Source organism: Sebastes umbrosus, chromosome 23, assembly GCF_015220745.1.
Source record: "Sebastes umbrosus isolate fSebUmb1 chromosome 23, fSebUmb1.pri, whole genome shotgun sequence".
Taxonomy (NCBI): domain Eukaryota; kingdom Metazoa; phylum Chordata; class Actinopteri; order Perciformes; family Sebastidae; genus Sebastes; species Sebastes umbrosus.
The window spans coordinates 12,431,536-12,444,843 of NC_051291.1; the positions used below are offsets into that span (position 1 = coordinate 12,431,536).

The following is a 13,308-nucleotide window of genomic DNA, read 5'->3' on the forward strand; positions in this document are numbered from 1 at the left end:
AGAATTCTACTATCAGAGTAAAGTAAGAAGAATAAAAGAATAATATGGAGCAGGAAGATGCGGACAATATCGTGTCTGTTCTGCCATGAAGTTCAGTTTTATATCTCAGCAGTCTCAGCCACCACATGCAAAATATACATGCAATAATATTCAAACAAGCTCACTACTTTTTATGACAGATTTTTTGACAGCAGCCATGAGGGAAATCGGACTTTAAAACTGCTCAAACTGCAAGACAGCCGAGCAAAAATTTCTAACGCCCGAAATCCATCCAAACTTCTGAGAGGCAGATCGTTGACCGTTCAGGAATGAGGCGCCATGACGCCCCCTCAAACTGCCTGTTAGATGAGAACCTTATCCGACCTGTGCTCTGTGAGACCTCTTTATCTTTACTGCTCAAACTGTCAATGCTTGTTAAACTCCACTGTGATGTGATGCAAAACAAAACAAATGTTATTATAAAAAAAAAAGTACAAAATTGCTTGTGAATCAAAATAGTTATGGGTTCAGTCAGTGGGATCAGTTTATTCGCGGTTAAAAGGAAGGAAGCTGTCGAACGCAGTGCTGCATGAGGAAGCTTGAAACATGTTGCAGTCCAGAGTAGCTGCAGATCCAAGCCTGTTATTGAGTGCCTGTGTTTGTGCACATATTGAGCCTATTAAATGATCTCACTGTTTTTGCATTTGATGACTCCCCTTCCCTTTTTTCGGAGTGGAAAAGTCATCGACATGAATGAAAGAATCAGGAGGGATATTGTCCTCATAGTTTTGTCAACTGATGACGCTATCACCCTAGCCCTCCACACTGCCCTCTCACACCTGAGCGTGGATAGTAGCATACAAGAAAGCCAACGTTCATCCATGACTGTCCTTTTACTGTGTTTACAGAACCTGGCACCTGGATGGAAAAAACTGCATCTTCATTCAGTGTGTGGGTAACACCAGCATGTTAGTGAACATGAAAATCAGAAGCAAGCAAATTAGTTTCTTTGCATTTTTTCACCTGAAACCCAACAGCAACAAAACACCCACACCTCCCCCCCCACCTCCGAGGCCCTCAGACTGGTTCAACCGGTGCCACCACTAACATTAGAGTACATGCACTCATCTGAAGCCTTTATATGTGCCTTCCTTGCACTGGTTTTGCTCCAGAAGCAATAACAACAAAGAGCTAGAAAAAAACACACCTACATAACCACATAATAAAAACACAAAAACAGGAGTGAAAAAAAAACAACCAGTAGGGCTGTTAATCCATTAAAATATTTAATTGCAATTAATCACATGATCGTCCATAGTTAGTGCACTTTTTTATCTGTTCAAAATGTACCTTAAAGGGAGATTTGTCAAGTGTTTAATACTCTTATCAACATGGGAGTGGGCAAATATGATTGTTTTATGCAAATGTTTATATTTAACAATAGATATTGTCAAGAAACCCTCACAGGTACTGCATCTAGCATAACAAATATTTTCAAATCACAACATGGCAAACTCAAAACTGCATGTGATCTACCTCATTGCATAGGGATGGTTGAGCAGCTATGGCAAAGGATGTAAAGAGCAATTCAAATAATATAAATATATGACAAATGTCAAAAACAGCATTTGTGAAAATAATGATACTTCAGATAACCTTTTGATCACAGTGTTCAAAGACCTTCTACTGTGCCCCTTACAAAATATAATATTGTCTTCCTTTTATAAGGATACATGTGAAGCTACAAACCACAGAATCCAAGATTATTATCACTACAGACTTTCTGTAACTTCTTAGAAATGTAACAGTTGAGTGCATTATGACACCTTCAGCAAAGAAGTGAATTAAAGACACAATATGTAGAATTTCGATGTGAGTGATGACAACATGTTAACCCCAGAACCATTCGTTAAGATTACGAACAACTTGGTACTCCTTGTGGTTTTGTAAGTATTTACAAGTTTGGCAAGCATGTTCACTTCCAAACTTAGTCGATTTAACTTTATACCTGCTTGTCCAGCTAAAATATCTCATGGACTCATGGAGAGTGCCCAGAGCTACTGGTACAGTTCCCCAAATCATAGGTCTGTATACCTTCTCTGTGATGTAGTCTTTGTAGATAGAGTTTTCAAAGGAGAGGTAGAATTTACAACTAGAAACTATCTCTATATAGCCTTTGTCACTTGGACGATGGCTAAAAGCTCCTCCATAAGTATGAATGTTGATGTGTTTCTTCAGTTCATTGTAGAACTGAACTCTCTTTGACCCCGGGTTCCAGTTGCTCACGATCCAACACACCAACTTGTCCTTTGCTGGCAATTTGAAACTTTTATCTTGTGACGTCACTGGCACCAGAGACCCATAAGGCACTGGAATATTTGAATCGAGGCGATAATTGCATGTTAAGTTGAATACGTCATTAAGTTCAGGGTTTGGAGTTGTGTGTGCAGGTGACTCCATATTGAACCACACCCATTTCTGAAAATAGGGACGCGGTTCTGTCGGCATGCCTCCTATATCCCTGTGGTGGAAGAGAACCCCGTGGGCCTTAGGGTATAGTGTCTTGTCAGCTGTCAAGCGGCATTTTACGATATTGAAAATACTGCAATTCATATTATATTTTTGGCCAAATGGAATCTTCCAGATCAATACTATAGTGTCGGGCTCAGCGTCCACTGCTGCTGCCTGGATCTTCTGGGTGTCGCTGGGTTGTGGGTTAATGTGCAGCTCTGCAGAACTGTTGTTGTTTGGGTCCTGGGTCTGTTCTCTCACTGCACACAGAAATGTAGGACAGAATTGACGGCCTTTCTTCATCCATCCATCCATCCATCTTCAACCGCTTATCCGGGATCGGGTCGCGGGGGCAACAGCTCCAGCAGGGGACCCCAAACTTCCCTTTCCCGGGCCACATTAACCAGCTCTGACTGGGGGATCCCGAGGCGTTCCCAGGCCAGAGTAGAGATATAATCTCTCCACCTAGTCCTGGGTCTTCCCCGTGGTCTCCTCCCAGCTGGTCGTGCCTGGAACACCTCCCAAGGAAGGCGCCCAGGAGGCATCCGTGCTAGATGCCCGAACCACCTCAACTGGCTCCTTTCGACGCAAAGGAGCAAGGACTCTACTCCGAGTCCCTCACGGATGACTGAGCTTCTTACCCTATCTCTAAGGGAGACGCCAGCCACCCTCCTGAGGAAACCCATTTCGGCCGGTTGCACCCGCGACCTCGTTCTTTCGGTCATGACCCAACCCTCATGACCATAGGTGAGAGTAGGAACGAAGATTGAACGGTAGATCGAGAGCTTTGCCTTCTGGCTCAGCTCTCTTTTCGTCACAACGGTGCGGTAAAGCGAATGCAATACCGCCCCTGCTGCTCCGATTCTCCGACCAATCTCACGTTCCATCGTCCCCTCACTCGCGAACAAGACCCCGAGATACTTAAACTCCTTCACTTTCTTCATGTAAATGCCAAAATTGGGGTACTTGAAGTCAGACATATATGTGAAGAGAATGCAAAGTAAGCCAAACAGCAGTAGGCTGCTGAAGAGAAATGTGCGCAGAGAAGTCGACTGGCAGGCTGAGCAGGACATGGCTTCACCTTCGGAGAGAGAATAGATCTATTGATTGTAGACATGACATTTGACTGGACAATGCATTGAGTTGTCTGATTGTAAGCTAGCTATATTATAGGTTGTTCTGAATACCTAAATACACAAAGAGCCCCCTGGTGATGTTATTGGACATTCTTATTTCCTTCTTTTACGGTTTTATCTTATTACTATCTCCCACAGAGGAGGTTTGCAACCTGTTGCCCACACATATATACAGTACAAACATACATAAGGTACAGTACATGCATATGCACATATTTACATACGTACACCCATCCCCACCCTCCCTTAGTGTGTCTTTCGCTCTTTAAACAACATCACCGAACCCCTCGCACACTTTCCCTGAGCGATTAGTATTAGCACGGATGGATCATATTTCTCTATATAGGTTGTTCTGTTTACCTTAATACACAAAGAGCCACCTGGTGATCTTATAGCACATTTTTCTTTACTTCTTTTATGATAATATATCTTATTACTATCTCCCACAGAGGAGGTCTCATTTGCAAGCTGTTGCCCCTACATACATACAGTACATACAAACATACACCCCACTCTCACCCATACTCTTTTCGCTGTTTAAGCTACGTCACCACACCCCCAGCACACTTTCTCTGAGCATTCACTATGGATTTATTTTGTAGTTAATGGAAAGCCCCAGTATTTGACATCATGGGAATGAGAATGAACTGGTAACCTAATATTGGGCGTAGGTTTCGAAGGGGCCCAACAACCCATTCCCCTCCTCCGAGGCCCTCAGACTGGTTCATCCGGCCCCGCCACTGACATCCGAGCAAACGTACTCCTTCTTCTGTAAAAGTATTTTTATATATATACTTATATTAAGGTATTTCATTGGATCGCGTGCACAGTTTAAGGACCTTTTAAGGCATAAAAAATCTTAAATAGTTTTTCATTAAAATGTCAGTGATGGGATTACATTGTAAAAACTGTGAAGATTTTATTCTAATACATATTTATTATTATACAGATAATAAAACGTCTCTTTGAACATTGACAAACTAAACTGATCTCTCTTAAAAAAATGTCCAAATGTCCTGAAAAGGAAGCTAAGACAATTTAAATTGAATTTAAAATGGAATTTCTATTAAACAGAACAATCAAATAAAAGCAGTTTCAGGTACAAATAAAGTTTTAAAGTGCTTCTTACTGTGTTTGTTATCTCTGCAGAAATACAGGCGGAGGACTGTAAAGACGAAGATGGACACTTCACCTCCGTCCACTATACAGTACATCAACCAATTGTTCAGTTTTTTTTCCCTGCCCGTGATTGTTTAGTACTTTTTGCCTTTGTTGGTTGGGTTGGTAAGGTTTATTCATGAGGAGTGAGATTGGTTAGGGTTAGGTTAAGAATATCAGGGTTAGCCAATCAGAGGCAAAGTAGGGCAGATGAGAGTCGTGCAGGACACACCCTCGGGGCCCAAGGGAAACAAATATTGCTTCAAGTCATTACTGTCAGGAACAGGATCCGCCTGTCCATCTGAAAGATGCCAAAGTTTACAAAAACAAAAACTTCAAAACACAGAAAGCCTAGTTGTTTCTTTCACTAGCAAGGACCACAACACCTTGAGTCCAGGGCGATGCCTAAGAACTCAATGGAGGTGCTCAGCCCTCAGGTTTTCTCTTCAGAAAGAGGGCCGGATGTCAAGTTCCGAGAAAGCTTTTGTGAGAGTACTAGTAGTAAGCCTGTGGTGAGGAGGTGAGGATGGTGGAGCGATGATGAGAATAACAATAACTCTGACATTCTTACCATATCCAATCTCACTCCTCATGAATAAACCTTACCAACCCAACCCACAAAGACAGAAAGTACTAACCAATCACAGGCAGAGAAAGGTGGGTCATGACTTCGTCATCCTGGGAGTAAAAAGTTGATATCTGGTTGATATAAGCAAATCGATGGAGGTGAAGTCTTAGTCTTTACAGTCCTCCGCCTGAATTTCTGCAGAGACAAAAAACACAGTAAGAAGCACTTTAATCTTTATTTGTACCTGAAACTGCTTTTATTTGATTGTTCTGTTTAATAGAAATGAAATGTTAAATTCAATTTTAATTCAATTTGAATCATCTTAGCTTCATTTTCAGGACATTTGGACATTTTTTAAGAGTGATCAGTTTAGTTTGTGAATGTTCAAACAGACATTTTGTTATCTGTATAATAAAAAAAATAAGTATTAGAATAAAATCTTCACAGTTTTTACAATGTAATCCCATCACTGACATTTCATTGAAAAACTAAGAACTATTTAAGAGTTTTTATGCCTTAAAAAATCCTTAAACTGTGCATATGATCCAATAAAATACCTTCATATAAGTATATATATAAAAATACCTTTACAGAAGAAGGAGTACGTTTGCTTTGATGTTAGTGGTGGGGTCAGATGAACCAGTCTGAGGACCTCAGAAATCTCCGCCAAATGTGTTACCAGTTTGTTATCATTCCTAAGGAGGGTGGATTAGGTTATGTCAAATACCGAGGCTTTGATACACATCAGTCTTGTTCATCCGTGATAATACTAAACGCTCAGGGAAAGTATGTGAGGGGTTCGGTGATGTTGTTTAAAGAGCGACAAGACACACTAAGGGAGGGTGGGGATGGGTGTACGTATGTAAATATGTGCATATGTATGTACTATACCTTATGTATGTTTGTACTGTATATATGTGGGGGCAACAGGTTGCAAACCTCCTCTGTGGGAGATAGTAATAAGATAAAACCGTAAAAGAAGTAAAGAAGAATGTCCAATAACATCACCAGGGGGCTCTTTGTGTATTTAGGTATTCAGAACAACCTATAATATAGCTAGCTTACAATCAGACAACTCAATGCATTGTCCAGTCAAATGTCATGTCTACAATCAATAGATCTATTCTCTCTCCGAAGGTGAAGCCATGTCCTGCTCAGCCTGCCAGTCGACTTCTCTGCGCACATTTCTCTTCAGCAGCCTACTGCTGTTTGGCTTACTTTGCATTCTCTTCACATATATGTCTGACTTCAAGTACCCCAATTTTGGCATTTACATGAAGAAAGGCCGTCAATTCTGTCCGACATTTCTGTGCGCAGAGAGAGAACAGACCCAGGACCCAAACAACAACAGTTCTGCAGAGCTGCACATTAACCCACAACCCAGCGACACCCAGAAGATCCAGGCAGCAGCAGTGGACGCTGAGCCCGACACTATAGTATTGATCTGGAAGTTTCCATTTGGCCAAAAACATGATATGAACTGCAGTATTTTCAATATTGTAAAATGCCGCTTGACAGCTGACAAGACACTATACCCTAAGGCCCACGGGGTTCTCTTCCACCACAGGGATCTAGGAGGCATGCCGACAGAACCGCGTCCCTATTTTCAGAAATGGGTGTGGTTCAATATGGAGTCACCTGCACACACAACTCCAAACCCTAAACTTAATGACGTATTCAACTTAACATGCAATTATCGCCTCAATTCAAATATTCCAGTGCCTTATGGGTCTCTGGTGCCAGTGATGTCACAAGATAAAAGTTTCAAATTGCCAGCAAAGGACAAGTTGGTGTGTTGGATCGTGAGCAACTGGAACCCGGGGTCAAAGAGAGTTCAGTTCTACAATGAACTGAAGAAACACATCAACATTCATACTTATGGAAGAGCCTTTGGCCATCGTCCAAGTGACGAAGGCTATATAGAGATAGTTTCTAGTTGTAAATTCTACCTCTCCTTTGAAAACTCTATCTACAAAGACTACATCACAGAGAAGGTATACAGACCTATGATGTTGGGAACTGTACCAGTAGCTCTGGGCCCTCAAAGACAAAACTATGAGGACCATATCACACCTGATTCTTTCATTCATGTCGATGACTTTTCCACTCCAAAGGAGCTGGCAGAGCAGCTACTTTACCTTGACCAAAATCATACAGAATACATGAGATACTTTAGCTGGACAAGCAGGTATAAAGTTAAATCGACTAAGTTTGGAAGTGAACATGCTTGCCAAACTTGTAAATACTTACAAAACCACAAGGAGTACCAAGTTGTTCGTAATCTTAACGAATGGTTCTGGGGTTAACATGTTGTCATCACTCACATCGAAATTCTACATATTGTGTCTTTAATTCACTTCTTTGCTGAAGGTGTCATAATGCACTCAACTGTTACATTTCTAAGAAGTTACAGAAAGTCTGTAGTGATAATAATCTTGGATTCTGTGGTTTGTAGCTTCACATGTATCCTTATAAAAGGAAGACAATATTATATTTTGTAAGGGGCACAGTAGAAGGTCTTTGAACACTGTGATCAAAAGGTTATCTGAAGTATCATTATTTTCACAAATGCTGTTTTTGACATTTGTCATATATTTATATTATTTGAATTGCTCTTTACATCCTTTGCCATAGCTGCTCAACCATCCCTATGCAATGAGGTAGATCACATGCAGTTTTGAGTTTGCCATGTTGTGATTTGAAAATATTTGTTATGCTAAATGCAGTACCTGTGAGGGTTTCTTGACAATATCTATTGTTAAATATAAACATTTGCATAAAACAATCATATTTGCCCACTCCCATGTTGATAAGAGTATTAAACACTTGACAAATCTCCCTTTAAGGTACATTTTGAACAGATAAAAAAGTGCACTAACTATGGACGATCATGTGATTAATTGCAATTAAATATTTTAATGGATTAACAGCCCTACTGGTTGTTTTTTTTTCACTCCTGTTTTTGTGTTTTTATTATGTGGTTATGTAGGTGTGTTTTTTTCTAGCTCTTTGTTGTTATTGCTTCTGGAGCAAAACCAGTGCAAGGAAGGCACATATAAAGGCTTCAGATGAGTGCATGTACTCTAATGTTAGTGGTGGCACCGGTTGAACCAGTCTGAGGGCCTCGGAGGTGGGGGGGGGAGGTGTGGGTGTTTTGTTGCTGTTGGGTTTCAGGTGAAAAAATGCAAAGAAACTAATTTGCTTGCTTCTGATTTTCATGTTCACTAACATGCTGGTGTTACCCACACACTGAATGAAGATGCAGTTTTTTCCATCCAGGTGCCAGGTTCTGTAAACACAGTAAAAGGACAGTCATGGATGAACGTTGGCTTTCTTGTATGCTACTATCCACGCTCAGGTGTGAGAGGGCTGTGTGGAGGGCTAGGGTGATAGCGTCATCAGTTGACAAAACTATGAGGACAATATCCCTCCTGATTCTTTCATTCATGTCGATGACTTTTCCACTCCGAAAAAAGGGAAGGGGAGTCATCAAATGCAAAAACAGTGAGATCATTTAATAGGCTCAATATGTGCACAAACACAGGCACTCAATAACAGGCTTGGATCTGCAGCTACTCTGGACTGCAACATGTTTCAAGCTTCCTCATGCAGCACTGCGTTCGACAGCTTCCTTCCTTTTAACCGCGAATAAACTGATCCCACTGACTGAACCCATAACTATTTTGATTCACAAGCAATTTTGTACTTTTTTTTTATAATAACATTTGTTTTGTTTTGCATCACATCACAGTGGAGTTTAACAAGCATTGACAGTTTGAGCAGTAAAGATAAAGAGGTCTCACAGAGCACAGGTCGGATAAGGTTCTCATCTAACAGGCAGTTTGAGGGGGCGTCATGGCGCCTCATTCCTGAACGGTCAACGATCTGCCTCTCAGAAGTTTGGATGGATTTCGGGCGTTAGAAATTTTTGCTCGGCTGTCTTGCAGTTTGAGCAGTTTTAAAGTCCGATTTCCCTCATGGCTGCTGTCAAAAAATCTGTCATAAAAAGTAGTGAGCTTGTTTGAATATTATTGCATGTATATTTTGCATGTGGTGGCTGAGACTGCTGAGATATAAAACTGAACTTCATGGCAGAACAGACACGATATTGTCCGCATCTTCCTGCTCCATATTATTCTTTTATTCTTCTTACTTTACTCTGATAGTAGAATTCTTTAGGTCAACACTGTTGATGACACAGCCAACATTTCTTTTTATTGTCACTAGACGAAACCGATTGGGGTTTCTGTGCTTACGGTTCTGGGAGTGAAGCCAAAGGCAACTTTGGCAACTCTCTTGGGCACGGCACACAATGCCTGTAAACAAAACAAATAACTGCATCTGCAAACTGCATCGGGCAAAGAACAACTCAATAAGTGAACATGCTTGCCAAACTTCTAAATACTTAGAAAACCACAAGGAGTATCAAGTTGTTCATAATCTTAACAAATGGTTCTGGGGTTAACATGTTGTCATCACTCACATTGAAATCTTTGCTGAAGGTGTCATAATGCACTCTAACACAGGACTTTATTATTTGCAAGCAATAAAATCCTTAAACCATGCAAATGATCCAATAAAATATGTTTATTTATAATTATAGAAATACCTTTACAGATGAAGGAGTGCATGTGCTCTGATGTTAGTGGTGGCACCGGTTGAACCAGTCTGAGGGCCTCTGATGTTCACATTGAAGAATTACTTATCTCATCAGCGTCTCAGAGATAAATATATCAAAACCTGTCTGCCTGACTAGAAAGAACTACAGGCAAGAGATAATAATCAGTATGTTTTTTCATTTTTCTTTTTTTGTCATCTGTTTTTTAGGGCTGTCAAAGTTAACGTAATAATGTGTAACGCTAAATTTTGGTGAGGAAAACTGGCATGGTCATTTTGAAAGGGGTCCCTTGACCTCTGACCTCAAGATATGTGAATAAAAATGGGTTCTATGGGTACCCACGAGTCTCCCTTTTACAGACATGCCCACTTTATGATAATCACATATAGGACAAACATAGACAAACAGAAAATACAGTGATAATTTCACTTTTCTGCATGCATTCTGCATCACAAATGCAATAACAGCAAAACACTGTCTCAAAAAAAGAAGACAGAAGTCCGTCATCAAAGCAGACTGTTTTCTCAGTCTGACAAGTAGACAGATGCTCTAGCCTATTTATTTTTTTTATGTTGACAGCATGCTGTGCTATTGCATTTTGAGATTAATTTCTAAATATTGAAGTTTATAAATCAGTGTTTTGGCACGTCTGGCTGAGAGGCGCTATCCATGGTGCTGAAAGAAGGATTCGATCCTGGCATGTTAAATTAGCATTTAAAGGGACTGTTTGTAACTTTTTAAGCGTATAAATGTACCGGGTCGGGACACATGCGCGCTCGCATATGCGCGTTCGCGTGTGGCCGCTGCCTCTCCTCCTCTGCCTGCTTGCCTTCACTCAGACAGAGCGCGCGTTCTCGCTCAGCTCGCTCCACCTCTAGACGTGAACGCGCGCTCACTCCACACTGCAGAAGAGTTAGTTTAGCTCTGAGAATATCTAGTGAATGTACAGTGGACGTTTGTGCAGAAATAAATGCTGCAGCTCCTCCAGACCAACAGAGGTTTTCCGTGTCTTGTGAAGTGACGGAGCTCTGCAGAGAGACACGTTGTCTCGTTACCGACCGGGTGCCGGTGTCTCCCTGCTCTCTCCGGCTGCGGGCGGAGAGAGCAGGGAGACACGCTGCAGAGCCCCACTACCTCAGCCTGCGCTGAGGCAGGAAAAGCCAACACTAGGATCAGATCTAAATCATGTTCATGGAGTGACCTTGGTCTGGTCAGCTAACATTACTGCTAAGCAGGTGAAATATAGAGTGATATTGTGGTTTTAGCTGACGTGTGTCGCCTCACTGTTTTGAGCGATGCTCGTTCAGGTATATTTAGAGCAAGCAAGCGCGAGCCCGACGCAGACTTTCGTTGATTTCACGGCCACAGGTGTCGCTGTTAACAAGCATTTCTGAAAGTTACAAATAGTCCCTTTAACCTTTTGTTTTGTTGCATATAATCACATCCCCTATGTGTCTGTCCGCATAAGGAAAGGACAAGGGAAGAGAGTGAAAAAATCCCACTACTTGGTGAATTAAATCTAAAAAAAAAATAAAAATGGATAGAATATTCCTGCAAATGCAGTAGTTAAATTCAAGTTCCATAATTCTTTTATTGAAGTTCACAATTATTTTTATAAATGTTACTTTAACAGCTGCAAGAAAAAGCCCAACAAGCTTCGTCGTCTATAAAGGTTATATAATGGTCGTCTATAATGGTTCATGATTTATTTTCATGGTTAAAAACATTTCCTCCAGGTGCTGCAGGATACTGTGTAGTTAAAGACATACAGCATCCGCTACAGACCTGTTAGACCACATGTTATTTAACATATTATGACTGCACACACTCAGACACACACCGGGCTATTGTAGCAAAACACATGTTCTGTTTGTCCTTTGACCAAGTCAAAGACAATTAACTCTGCACACAATATCATATATTGTTTTAGTGTACTAAATAGCATGTTAGTATGAATGACATCAGCTGTAAGGAAGTAAACATGGTCCCAAGCTGTTGTCTAGCAACGCAATTCCGTTGCAATGCCGTTGAAATACGCTAAAACGGAGCGTTTCAGACAGAGGGTAAACACACGCATATTCAGACTGTCAGTACGAGAAATATAAAGACGTTTTTAAACATTACAGCATGTAAACATGTTCTAGTAGAAACATGAAACACAAGTATGAACATGACAATGAGCATGATATGGGACCTTTAAGTCGACACCGTTGGGGTCCTGGCACTTTCGTGCTCGGGCCCTAATTATGTAAACATACAGAAACTGGAAAGCTAGTTTGTTTGCATTTTTCACCTGGGAACCAACTGCAGGGGCCAAACACATTCCCTCCTGAGGCAGGCAGACCCAACCACTAACAGCAGAGCACCTGTACTTCTCCATCTGTAAAGATATATACAGTATATATGAAGGTATTTCATTGGATCATTTGCACAGTTTAAGGATTTTTTTGCTTGCAAATAATAAATCTGGAAAGACAACGGGTTTATCATCATGGTGAAACATTTTGATTTGCTTTACAGACAAAGAAAACTTAACCTCGAAGGAAAGCCACAAGTTTGTATTAGCAAAACAAATAGCATATACACATTTGCATAAATTACAGTTACAAGTTTGTTTAAAGTTCAAGACCTTTATTTGTCCCGGAGGGGCAACTGGTTTTGCCACAGTAGCAATACCAACACAGGGCTAGACACAAGTACCGCCGGCAGGCCGTCAGATTTTTAAGAGGTTACTTAAAAATCGATACAGTATCGCACAACATAATATTGCGATACTCATGTGTATCGATATTTTCTTACACTCCTACCAAGCCATATTAAAAAGAGCAACCCTGCCTGTTACCATTATAAAGCCCTTAACTATCAAGAGTTGAGCATGAAAAGGAAACCCCTCCTCGTCGGGAGTTTGATATCAGATCAATACCATAGTGTCTTTAGCATAAAGCATATGTCTCGATGAACTATCCTTAAGTGAATGTCCCCTTACTATTAATAGGATTTATATATTTGATAGAAAGTATACTAACACTTTTATTAGAAATCCTCTTATACATATTACTACTTCCATTTTAAATATAGATGGGTATATTTAAGTAGAAAATAATGGAACACTATCTTTCTGTTACCTCACAGTTCAAATAGAATCAAGGAGTTTCTATTTAAGACTGTACACAGGTACTACCCTGCTAAAACAAATATTTGATCAGTTGTATCAGTTCTTCGCAACTGTGAACAATAGATTCAGTGTTTTCATGCTGCTTCTTTGTGGTATAATTTAAAGAAGAACCTCTCAAAACATTTTGATATCATACTAACAAAGACTGAGATATTACTCACTT

General features: G+C 40.6%; 2 protein-coding genes across 2 annotated transcripts; one reads left to right on the forward strand and one right to left on the reverse strand.

Annotated features, from left to right (window-relative positions):
• Window positions 1-668: 668 nt before the first annotated feature.
• On the reverse strand, window positions 669-4,149 carry LOC119483162 (4-galactosyl-N-acetylglucosaminide 3-alpha-L-fucosyltransferase 9-like). Its single transcript, XM_037761248.1, has 3 exons — window positions 4,146-4,149; window positions 2,014-2,750; window positions 669-764 (listed from the first exon to the last, which is right to left on the reverse strand). Exons 1-3 carry the CDS (start codon window positions 4,147-4,149, stop codon window positions 669-671), a joined length of 837 nt encoding a protein of 278 aa, XP_037617176.1.
• A 2,235-nt stretch (window positions 4,150-6,384) lies between these two features.
• On the forward strand, window positions 6,385-7,813 carry LOC119482931 (4-galactosyl-N-acetylglucosaminide 3-alpha-L-fucosyltransferase 9-like). The gene has a single exon (XM_037760838.1). The coding sequence runs from the start codon at window positions 6,498-6,500 to the stop codon at window positions 7,656-7,658; it is 1,161 nt and encodes a 386-aa protein (XP_037616766.1). The 5' UTR covers window positions 6,385-6,497; the 3' UTR covers window positions 7,659-7,813.
• The last annotated feature ends 5,495 nt before the right edge of the window (window positions 7,814-13,308 follow it).